Source organism: Ascaphus truei, chromosome 7, assembly GCF_040206685.1.
Source record: "Ascaphus truei isolate aAscTru1 chromosome 7, aAscTru1.hap1, whole genome shotgun sequence".
Classification (NCBI taxonomy): domain Eukaryota; kingdom Metazoa; phylum Chordata; class Amphibia; order Anura; family Ascaphidae; genus Ascaphus; species Ascaphus truei.
The window spans coordinates 98,635,051-98,647,430 of NC_134489.1; the positions used below are offsets into that span (position 1 = coordinate 98,635,051).

The 12,380-nt window shown below is 47.8% G+C and overlaps 1 protein-coding gene across 5 annotated transcripts in view; it reads left to right on the forward strand.

The window, feature by feature from the left end:
* SPEG (striated muscle enriched protein kinase) overlaps window positions 1–6,680 on the forward strand; it is a 168,235-nt gene extending 161,555 nt beyond the window's left edge. For all 5 annotated transcript variants that reach the window (XM_075609604.1, XM_075609606.1, XM_075609605.1 and 2 more), the window contains 6 exons: window positions 444–1,566; window positions 1,983–2,222; window positions 2,878–3,101; window positions 3,515–3,590; window positions 3,853–4,002; window positions 4,516–6,680. In XM_075609604.1, coding sequence (XP_075465719.1) covers window positions 444–1,566; window positions 1,983–2,222; window positions 2,878–3,101; window positions 3,515–3,590; window positions 3,853–4,002; window positions 4,516–4,729 — 2,027 coding nt within the window. In that variant the 3' untranslated portion in view covers window positions 4,730–6,680. The remainder of the gene's footprint in view (window positions 1–443; window positions 1,567–1,982; window positions 2,223–2,877; window positions 3,102–3,514; window positions 3,591–3,852; window positions 4,003–4,515) is intronic.
* Window positions 6,681–12,380: the final 5,700 nt, after the last annotated feature.

The window sequence follows — 12,380 nt, forward strand, 5'->3', positions numbered from 1 at the left end:
ACTGGGTACGAGGTGCAGGGAGAGGTAGCAAGAGATGAGGGCGGGCATAGGATGCATGGAAGTGTAGGAAAAAATCAAACTGCTTCTGTTTTTTGTACATTTTGTTCCTTTTATTTAAAAAATTGCCTCTTAAGGTATCATTCTTTTTAACTTATTTCCGACATGGCGCCAATAGTATACACTGTGCTGTATGTGGCAGAACAGGCACCATCAATTCCTGCTCCAAAGAACTTGCAATCTAATATTCTGTATCTGAGGAGATTAGGTTCATTTCACAAAGTCACACGTATGTTTTACACTGGGGTTTGCCGCTTTGGAGTGACTGTTTTAGGTGCTGCTCTTCTGTACAAGACTAATCGTCCTTGAGCTCAGTATGAACGCTGGGTGGTGTGGGGTGAATGTGGCAATATCTCTGTGTCATGGTTCATTTTCTTTCCCTTTAGATCAGAAACCTGTGCCCCCTGGAACATTCACAGCCCAGAAACTACGACCAGTGGGGCATTCAGCTTCCTCTTTTGCCCCAGTAGTGACGCCACATGTCACCTCTGCCCCAACATTATCTCCTCCTATTTTTTCTACCCCCAAGTTGCCTCCATCAGTTGGGTCTCCTGTTGAGGTTACTTCACCTGTTACAACTGCCCTGGCAACTATAACTCCCACACAGCCTCACGCCAAAGGTCCACCCCCTCCAACCCCACCCAGGAGGCACAGAGGAATCATACCCACTCCTCCCACCACCCCCAGTCTAGGACGCCCAACTTTTGCCATGGCTGTGCCCCCATCACAAGCTCTTCCTGTTAATAAACTGCAGTCTTCAACTGTTTCCCCTGCCGTGGCTGCGGGGTCTCGAGTTTCCACGGTAACCGTGTCTCCGGGACTTCCTCTGTCCCATCTAAGGGTTCCCCCTCCTCCCCCAGCGCAGCAGGCAAAACCTGCTCCTGAACCAATGGCTAAAACAGCCCCAGTGTCAATGGTGCAACAAGCTAAATCTCCCTCTGCATCACTGGAGCCACCACTGAAAATCTCCCCAGTGCCATTTGTGCCCCAAGTTCTAACTTCCCCTATCCCACCCACGGCAAAGTCTCCTGTGCCAGAAAAGCCATCAGGTCAACCACTTAAAATCGCCACTAAACCACTGCCACCACCGGTGGCTCCGAAACCAGCTGCTAAAACTCCCTCTGTACCAATTATGCTGCACATTCCCCCCTTCAAATCCTTAGCCTCCCCTACGGCTTTAAGCCCCACTTCTAAGACTACAGCCTTTTTCCCCTCCTCTCCAACAAGCCCTTTCTACAAGCCAACATCTCCTAGTTCGCCAACCTACATGGTCACTTCCTTTATATCGATGCCACCGTCCTCACCTCCTGGAGATGCCGCCCTCTCTCAGCCTTCTCCTCCAACAGCCCAGACGGTCCCGACGCGCTTCATAGTAAAGAGCGTCACCCCTGGAAAGGAGGCCAGGTACACCCCTGGAGGAGGAAGAACAACCCCGTCGGGCAGAGAGAGCACCACCCTGCGACAGGGGGTACCCCAAAAACCTTACACTTTCCTGGACGAGAAAGCGAGGTGAGCGTTGGGAGAGACTCGGCAGCTGTGATCCAGTGAGACTTGGAGTGCGTGGAAGTCAGTGTGTGCAATCTGATGATGGCAGACAGCTCAACTTCCAGGGACCAAAATCAGGGAGATTTAGGGGGTGCTCCACCAAAAACAGTCATTAAAATGGGAATATATGAGACTGCATTGAAGTGTTTGAGACCACAGTGATCACCACTCCAAATCAGTGAGACATGCGGACAGTCAATGAGAGTTGACATGTCTGTGATAGTCCTGCTAACCCCTTCGTTGTTATTGATCAAGCAATGCGTTGCAGGCCCCTCTGCCAGCAAAGGTCTTAAAGCACCAGTATCACTATATATGCATTTAGGCAATGGAGGAGATTTGGGTGGAACAGCACTGTGTAACCTGCGTTTCGCTCCCTGCAGGGGTCGCTTTGGGGTGATCCGGGAGTGTAAGGAGAACGTGACGGGAAAGCACTTTATGGCAAAGATCATACCGTACGAGCCCGAGAATAAGCAGAGCGTGCTGCAGGAGTACGAGGTCCTGAAGTGTCTGCACCATCAGAGGATCCTGAGCCTGCACGAGGCTTATATCACCCCCCGTTACTTGGTGCTGATCTCTGAGCAGTGCGCAGGCCGTGAGCTGCTCTACTGCCTGGTAGAAAGGTGAGACGTTGTAGGAACAATGTCTTCAATCTGGTGTTTCCTGTGCCTTAGGTGTGTGTGTGTGTGTGTCACAGTACCTCACTGCATCTGATGCTTGTGTGCGTTACACATACTTTGTGCAGCCACCACCAGATGTCTCAAATGAACAAATCTCATTGCTTTCAAAAGGATTCCCTTTCCTTGAAAATCCGGTGCTATTTTTGCACCAATGTTGCCTTAGGTTTGTATCTAGGAGACTTTCATAGATAATTCCTTGAGTGTTTGTAGAGAAGCTTCCTGCCTCTCAGGTGTTTATTAGAGGTTTCCTGCCTCTCAGATCTGTATTAGAGAAGCTTCCTGCCTCTCAGGGTGTGTATTAGAGAAGCGTCCTGCCTCTCAGGTGTGTATTAGAGGTTTCCTGCCTCTCAGGAGTGTTTGTAGAGAAGCTTCCAGCCTCTCAGGTGTGTATTAGAGAAGTCTCCTGCCTCTCAGGTGTGTATTAGAGAAGTCTCCTGCCTCTCAGATGTGTATTAGAGAAGTCTCCTGCCTCTCAGGTGTGTATTAGAGAAGCTTCAGCCTCTCAGGTGTGTATTAGAGAAGCTTCCTGCCTCTCAGGTGTCTTTCAGATAATGTCCTTGACTCTTAAATGTGTTAAAGATGTCCCCTATCTCTTCAGGTTTCGTTACTCTGAGGATGATGTGGTGAGTTACCTCCTGCAGATCCTACAGGGGTTGGAGTACCTGCACGAACAGCGGATCCTGCACCTCGACATTAAACCAGAGAACATCATGGTGTCCTATATGAACACTGTCAAAATCATCGACTTTGGAAGCGCTCAAACATTTAGCCCCCTGGTCCTGCATCAGCTGGGGAGGCGCGTGGGAACGCTGGAATATATGCGTACGTATGACCCATGAGCTTTTAGCTTGGAACAACCCTAATCAGCCTTACTTACATTCCTCTATTGCATGTAATTCTTATCTCTCATTACTCACACTGTCTCATTATTACTTCTTGTAACCTCCACCTCTATATTCTGTATGCCTCCTTACAGTACATCTCTGCCACCGGGTGCTGTGGTCAGACTGCCTATATAGTACAACCTCTCATTCATTATCTTTCAATACCTTATGTCAGGGGTTCTCTTCTCCAGTCCTGAAGACCCTCCCCAACAGGTCAGGTCAAAGACTGAGCCGCTGAGTGAGCCACCTGTGCTGAAGCAGGGATATCCTGAAAACATGACCTGCTGGTGATCCTTGAGGACTGGACTTGCCCACCCCTGCCTTATGTTGTCTAACTTATTTTCTCTACAGCTCCTGAGATGGTAAAGGGGGACGCCATTGGACCAGCAGCTGATATTTGGGGTGTAGGGGTGTTGGCATACATTATGTAAGTAACTGACCTGTCTATACATACCCCTTATTCGCCTTTTTCATTTACCCATATATCTATTTCACTCTTCCTCTATAAAATGTTACATTCACCACTGACGTTTTTCACTCTTTCATCCTCATTCTCTCTCATAGTTTATCCAGCTGTCTCGTCTCTTTCCCCTGTGCCCAAATACCCTCTTCACCTGTTTGTTCTCCCACCAATCTCTCTCTCTCGTTCTCTTCCCTTCTCCTTCCGTTACTTTCTTCCTGCTGTCCAGGCTCAGCGGACGCTCTCCTTTCTTCGAGTTGGATCCCTTGGAAACGGAGAACAGGATCCTGTCTGGGCGTTTTGACATTTTTAAACTGTATTCCAATGCCTCTCAGAGTGCTTCCCTCTTCATACGCAAGATCCTCTCCATTTACCCTTGGTGAGTGGCTGGAATGTACTGACTATTGTTAAGATTGGGGGGGCGGGATCATGTGGTCAGTATGGCACATGGGCTCCGTGTTATTTCATCTTGCAGTGGTGAGGATTTAAGAGCTGTGTGCCAGTTTGTATCTTTGTGTTGTAGGTAGAACTCATAGACAATGGATTCCTTTTGGCTTTTTGTATTCCCATAGAGGGAAGGGCAGACTAGGCAGCTCATAAGCCACTTTTGTCCCTATGGCAACATCCATTTTGAGGAATAATTTCAGAGGACCATACACGCTCTATGTCTCCCAAATTTGAATCTTACTGGATAACTGGTCCCTTTAATTTTGTGTTACTCAACAACGCGAGAGGCAGAGGTAATAAGATGTCTTCTGTCATGTGTTTCTATTCCATCATGTGGTGGTATGGACAAGCATCATGAATCACATGTATCTTCTGCTAATGTTGATTTGGTATATGGGAACATTAATTAGTGGAACAGATGTGACTGTGCACTATCCATCCTCAGGAGCCGTCCCTCGCTTCAGGAGTGCTTCTCAAACCCCTGGCTTCAGGATGCCTACCTAATGAAGCTGAGACGCCAAACTCTCACCTTCACCACCAACCGCCTCAAAGAGTTTCTGGTGGAGCAGCAGAGGCGACGCTCAGACACCGTCACCAAGCACAAAGTCCTTCTTCGTTCCTACCATGGCAGTCAGCCGCCAGCTCCTGTCACCCAGTGACCTCGGAGAGGGGGGACTGGGACTTTATATAGGGTGGCCAATGAGCCCTAGGAGCATTCCACTGGATCACATAGGACCCTCAGAGGTCCCAGGAAAAGTCGGACTGGCCAGAAAATGGAGACACAAGTAACTACTCTGTTTGTAAATAGAGAGTGGCCCTCACCCTCCACTGGGACAAGGGAGTCCCAGGCAAACTTATTAAAAGAGAAAAACTGGTCAATATACCTCAGTGACAGCAGTGGAGGAGTTTAATAGGGGGGGAGGGGGCAGTGGGGAACGGGGTGCATGGTGCATGTGACAAACTCCCCACTCCCACAACCAATGAAGGTTGGCAACTGGTTAGGATCTTTCACCCTTGACCTCAGTTCGATGTAACCTTTGGTACCAACTGTTCCACTGCTAAAAAGTGTTGCAGGGCGTTTCATTGAGTAACCTCAATCTTTTTATAATGCCCATGGTTTACACAAGTGCTATATTCTCAGGAGCTGGGTAGCAGAGCTTCCTGGAGGAATCGCAGCAAGTGGTCTTAACATATTTAGATGGGCAATACTTAAATAAGGTGTTTTTATTTGATTTCGTTTAATGAAACTTTCCTAGGTTGCTAGCAAGACGGAAAAAAATGGGAATGTGGAACAGTTGAGGGGGCTATAACGAAAGGCCTAATAACTGTTACAGTGTCCCTGCCAGGGAAATTTGCATCATTCAGGAGTCGAGTTATCAAGAGCTAATGCCCTGAGCACCTTACTGTCACTAGGGAAGTGGCTACAAGCACAGCCACTGTTAACATGTCCTCATAAGTTCAGGTGTTGTGGGTGACCTTCAGCTTCAAAGTCACCCATTTACTCTCATGGTGTCTCTCGCCAAGAGAACAAGGGTGGGAGACCAGTGCAGGTACTGGGGATTATGAGAAGCATGTGGTTAACCAGGAGAGATCTGAGTAAACGTGTGAGTTAACCTGGGGAATTATGGATTGCATTGCTCAAGTTTATTAACCTCTTCACTTCTGTTTAGGCTTATTCTAATTGTTCCACGATACAGTGCACCTAGACTGCAGAGGCGAGGATAAAACAAACTAGTTGAACAGACGCAAGGTTGAGAGGGGCACGATGGTTGTACATTGCTTAGAAATTAGAAGAGGGGCGGCCAACTCCAGTCCTCAAGGGCCACCAACAGGTCAGATTTTCAAGCTATCCCTGCTTCAGCACAGGTGGCTCAATCGGTGACTCACTCATTCTAACTGAGCCACCTGTGCAGAAGAAGGGATATCATGAAAACCTGACCTGTTGGTGGGCGTTGAGGAGTGGAGTTGCCCCACCCCTGAATTAGACTAATGGAATAAGGTTTGCAGGTTGTGACACCTAATTTCTGCAGTTCTGCTTGTCACATACTTTCTGTCCCTCCCTTCCATTCATTTTTACTCCATGCTATTTTACAGTATGTTGGGGATTGGGAAGACGTGGCGGGGGGAGCGGAGGGTCAAATGTCCCCTCTTTCACAACCCTTAGGCCTCGCCCATCCTCCCTCTCTCCTCATTCCTCCTCTCCTAATATCACTGTTACCCGATGCTGCTGTTTCTCTTCACACCACTTGTTATCCTCTCTATTGACTCCTGCCCTGTTATCCAGACCTCAGACATTCTCTGCATCTTTCTGCCCCTGTCCTCCTCCTGTGCTCTTCCAATGCCGGTCTCTGTACTCCATACATCTCACTCTCCCGCGGTTTCATCCTTGCCTCTGTCCTACTTAGCAGCTGTTTTTTTTCCTCTTTGTGAATCTTTCCCTTTCTATCCGATTCTTTATAATGATGTATTTTCCTTTTACTTCGGGTTTCTTTATTGTTTTTTCTCATGCACGCCCCAACTGTACTTGTTATTCTCTGACGTCTTCTGCAGCAGACAGAACCAGATATGGTCCTCAAGGGCCACCAACTGGTCAGGTTTTAAGGATATCCCTGCTTCAGCACAGGTGGCTCAATCAATGGCTCAGTCAAAGACTGAGCGACCGGTGCCGAAGCAGGGATATCCTTAAAACTTGACCTGTTGGTGGACCTTGAGGACTGGAGTTGGCCGCCCCTACGGTATAACGACACACAAGCAAACACTTGAAGAGATGCATTCCCGAGAATCCAAGTCACACACCAAAAAGAAAGCAACCGTGCCCGCTAGGCACACAGCTAACGACACGACGAGAGGTATTGTGGAAAGGGTGATGGAAGGTTGGATAAGATGCATAAACAAAGAATGCCATTGATATAGACTCATCACTATGAACGATTACTGGTATGTTGGGACAAGAAGGCGAGACAGACTGAAGATACTGATAGGATGATATTCCAGCAGGTTAGAACAAAGAGATATTAAGGGGATAAGGTGTTAGGGGTGGGACTCTGCTCACATGCTTTTATATACAAGTCCAGTCCTCAAGGGCTACCAACAGGTCAGCTATTCAGGATATCTCTGCTTCAGCACAAGTGGCTCAGTCAACAACTGAGCCATCTGTGCTGAAGCAGGGATATCCTTAAAACCTGACCTGCTGCTGGCCCTTGAGGACTAGAGTTGCCCACCCTTCTACTAGTCCATACTCTGCTGCTGTAAACCAGCCACTAAAGAGGGGAAATAAAATGTGCCCCCTGCAGGGGGGGGGGGGGGGTCTGCAGATCTAGAGGTGAAGGGGTTAAAAGTGTCAGCTCTTACCGGGGCGCTAAATAATTTGATGGGTTCCCTCCTTGAGTTTGTACATTTGTCGGGGGTCGCTCCCCCCGTGCTGCTCTTGAGCTGTTTATTTATTCACTCATTCTGAAGAGATTTTTCTTTTATTTATTTGAATTTGTGTTGTTTTCCTGAGTTTGTCCTTTCCCCCCCTTTCCCCCCCTTTTTTTTTGGTGTGGAGAACTTGAGCATACAAATAAAGATAATGAGTCCGCACGGACCCCCCTCGTCTGCTCTGTACTGATGTGTATTGCTGCCTTTTCTTGAGCCGAGCATGGTAACTGACAGCGGTTACAAACATAATGATGCTGTCACTAATCTAAAAAAGCCGTCAAAGATAAAGTGACTACGTAACACATAGCGGTTACTTGGAGATAAACGGCCAGGTAGGTGGCCCTATGAATAAGACATCCTGGTACATTATTCCCATTGTGAGAGCGGCTGGCAACTCATTGCAGAACAAAGCGGTTAGTCCTAGGCTGGTTCATTATCGCTCTAGGATGTTTGGCCGTGACCAAACCACTGCCGGCGCTCCACCGCCACACATAACGCAGCCGGGGCAACTCACCGGTGGGACACCTGGCCATAAGGGCACCTCTCTGCGCGTGCAACGACGCTGTCTTTAAATGGCATTGTCCCGCCACAAGCTCCGTCCGACAAGCCATGTTTAAATGTTCCAAGCGAGACATTTAAACATGGCTTGTCGGAGCGGGCGGCGCAGAAGCGCGTCGGACGGGGCTTGTGGCGGTGTGGGAGTGCGCGTGGCTGGACATTGCTATTTAAAGATGGCGTTGGAGTGAGCGCGGCAGAAGATGCCTGCAGCAAGGTGCCCTGTGGCCAAGTGCCGTGGCCGCGACGTGTGGTGGTGACAGGCCGCGGCCAAATATCCCATTCCGGGTTCCATACTGCTTGACGAGAACCCCTTTAGAAAAAAAAGGTTTCAGGAGGCAGTATCCGCTCTCTCCAATCTACTGAAGATCAGAACCCAGGTTCTTTAAAAGGACTTTGGCCCATATTTACTAAGCAGTCTTCTGGATCACCGTACGCTGCAGGAAGACCACTTACAGCACATTGACTTGAATGGACTGTAAGGTGTTGTCCAGCGCCAGTAGGGGTCCTACGGCAGAATATTACTTAGTTAATATGATCCTTTATCTAACTGTAATTCAGTAGCTGGTTCTGCTGCCTAAACTGCTTCTCTGCCTAAAGAGCTTATGCTCCAAAAGCCACATATTGCTAGTCCGTCGTATACAGGGGGAATGAAGGTAAGTAAAACAATGTGAATATTGGGGTAGACTTCATAAGTGTTGAAATTTCTGGTGCTAGTGTAAGTCTACAAACGACAAAATTATTTACCAAAAACAGCAGAAGTCTAAAAGTCCTATTGCTTTAGGTGGGATTCGTGCTCTTTGATAACTATGATGCTCTTTTAAGCTCCAATTCTGTTCCAGCTTTGATATTAGACTCACAAGTCAGTCTTGGCTGCAATAATGAGGTTCTCCTATTTTGTAGTCAAGTTACCAGTTAGCACTAGGACAATTGCCTTGGAACGGCCCCCAGAGTCTGTACAGTTGGTGACTTCCGTTCCCTCCATCTCACTGTGGATCAAACAAATAAATAACCGCATTAAATAAAGGCACAGCAGTTAGAGTAAAGCTAAAAAACAGAATGAACTAGCACTCAGCCTGTGTAATATAATGCAGCTAGAGGTGCCATGATCCTGCATCCACACCGCAAGATGCACACAACTATATAAAAAACAAACTGGATCAGCACTCAGAAATAATAATGAAGGACGTACGTTTTGCTTTTGGTCTCATCAAGTTTTTTCTTTAAACTTATCAAAAAAAAACCAGCAATACAGAAACAATCGGCACACACATGGAGAGGAAATGGTAGCAGACACACACACTGTTATATGTGCACAATAGAGCAACATTTCAAGACTAAGGCCCGGGCCATAGAGGTGTGGGGAGAGCGGAGGCGCGCTAACGCTGAGGCTCGCCTGCTTCAGTCAGCGCGATTGCACGGACTTGCAGGCGAGCCAGCGTGCGCGAAGGGAGCCGGGGGGAAGTGGTTGGAGGCGGGGCAGTGACGTCGCTGGGCCAATCGCCCGCGACGCACTGACGTCAATGTCACGGCGCCGTGACGTTGACGCTGCTGTGCAGTGATTGGAGGTTTTCAGCCGACAGCACGCTGAAAAACAGCTTGGCGCTCGGCTGAAACCTCCAATGCCTCAGGACGCCTGCGGACGCTCGCGTGAGCCCCCTCTGAAGGCATCCTCATTGAGGATGCAGGGGCTCAGCGTGGAGCGTCCGCACGCCTCAGCACGGCTGGTCCATCTATGGACGCAGCCTAACGAAGGGGCCAGGGGACCTTGAAACGTTGCTCTATTGCAAAGATGCCCAAACTGGGGGGGGGGGGCGTGGCGCTTACAGAGGTCCTGCGCTCTTCCCCAAGGCATTTAAATGCCGGGGGACCATGTGAGGCCTCTGTAACTTCCCTTTCCTTGTCTCCGGCGGCTTCGGGTGACGCAGCGCCATGGCAACGTGATGTCACGTGACACCCGCAGCGACATTTCACGCCGGAGACAAGGTGAGGAGGGGGGCGTGAGCAGGGGGGCGCAGACAAAAATTTGCGCACCCGTTCTATTGGGCACATATAACTGTGTCTGCTAACATTTCCTCCCCGTGTGTGCTGCTTTTTCTGTATTGCTGCTTTTTTTTTTGATACGTTAAAGAAGAAACTTGGTGAGACCAAAAGCAAAACGTTAGTTTATTTTCTTTGAGTTACTTTCTTGAGTGCTGATTCAGTTGTTTTTTTGTATAGTTAGAGTAAAGCTGTCTTGACAAATAAACGAAATAACGGGGCATCAAAAACAAGGCTGAAACTGTCTCTGGATCATTACTGTATTTATAATGCATGAACCTGCGAAGGAAAGAGGGTCTTTTACCAAACCCCCTGCAGTCATTTTTCCATCCAAATGCTGCCTCCTGCAGTCAGTATCCTACCCACAGCACTGAGTCACGACTATATTTAGCGCTCATGGCCATATGAGGAGCTGGTTGGGCCTCTGAGTCTCCCAATGCATGGGGGGGGGGGGGGGGAGGTTGTGTAACAGGTGTTTATTACTAAGGGTAAATGACGTCTGCTGGGGGTCATCTTTCACACGGACCGGCAGTGTCAAGAAGTCTTTACAACAGCCCACCCACCACAGCGGAATTCAGCCTGGTGCTGTCTCTTCGCTGACTCCCATCAGGTGCTTTCATTCTTAAATAGCTGGAGCCGGTTTTAAATGATCAAAGTGTCCCAGGCTGCCAAACTAGTACAAAAATGCTGAAGCAGAATTAGCAAAGAAAACAGATCTGATTGATTTCAATAAAAAATCATTTTCATTAATACATTTGGTTAATGACATTTTTTTTGCCACTGTTTTGCAGCAGGAAGACTTTGATACATGATCCCCTTCATTTCCATTTTAACGGAAATAATGTAAACATTGATTCACTTTCAACAATTCGTGTTACTTGTAATTGCTTATCTTGTTATAGTGGCTACTAAATTCTCAGCATGTTACTATATCGCACAGGTACGGGTGCAGCCACCTCTAAGGTGGAACACCTGGTTTCCCATTACTGCCTTACATCTCTAGTCTCAATGGCAGCAAAGAACAAAATAAACAATTATTATTACTATGAATAATGGTAGGGAAATAAATACATTTGCTCAAAATCACACAGATGGGGATAAGTATTAAACTCTGAAAATGCCTGTTTCCCCCCCCCCAAAAAAATGAGACAAGGATTTATTTCTAACCTTACACATCTCTCAGGCCCAGATCCACAACAAATTTGTGAATAAAATATGATATCACACCCTATCAAAAGTGCTTTTTTGTTCCTTTGATAACTCTTCAGACTTTTTTTGTTGTTGCAGATATGCCCCATACTTTTGACAAATAAACCCACTGTATTCAAATGACATTGGTGCAATTTTGCCCAACTTGAATCAGCGAGTGATTGTAGAAGTGATCATATGGCGACGGACAGTAGGAATAAGGGATGTTACTTCCAACATTTTGGAATAGGATAGATAGATTTCTTTATCTCTTATCATTTCTTGTTCATTAGGCTGGTGTACAACTCTCTAAACACTGTCATGTTAAACCAGGGGTGCTCCACTCTAGTCCTCAGCCCCCCCCCCCCCAGGTAAGGGGTTCAGGATATCCCTGCTTCAGCACAGGTGGTTCAATGAGTACCTGCTTCAGCACAGGTGGCTCAATCAGTCCCTACTTCAGCACAGGTGGCTCAATCAGCCCCTGCTTCAGCACAGGTGGCTCAATCAGCCTCTGCTTCAGCACAGGTGAAGCTGAGATATCCTGTAAACCTGACCTGTTGGAAGGGGCTTGAGCACCCCTGGGCTAAACAATGGACTAGGAAACCACTGATGCACCAATGTCACCTTCAAACATAGCCCCTAGATTTATAAGGGGGATATTTATTAAGGCAGCGCCAGATTGCGCAAGGAAAAAGATTTTTGGCCCCGTTTTGCCGCCGGGAGATATTGATATCTATATGCATAATTGGACTTATTTGGTGCCAACAATATACGCAGCGCTCTACGACATTACAAAACGAGGTCAATACATGACTAACAATGGGGATGGGTGCAACCGGTGAATGACGACGTAAGGCAAAAGGAGACCCTGACCCGCAGAGCTTACAATATACAATCTTAATGTATACAATGTTATATTGGTAAATAGCCCCCTATGTACCAAGGATTGCTTTCAATATTTGGTATACAGTGAGTGACACCCCCCCCCCCCCCCCCCATCTGGATCTCTCCCACCCAGCCCCAACAACAGCGTGGTTGCCATGGTCACCTGCCCCAGTGTAGCCAATCATGAGCGGGTTCAGCCAGGGCCAATGAACTACAACTCCC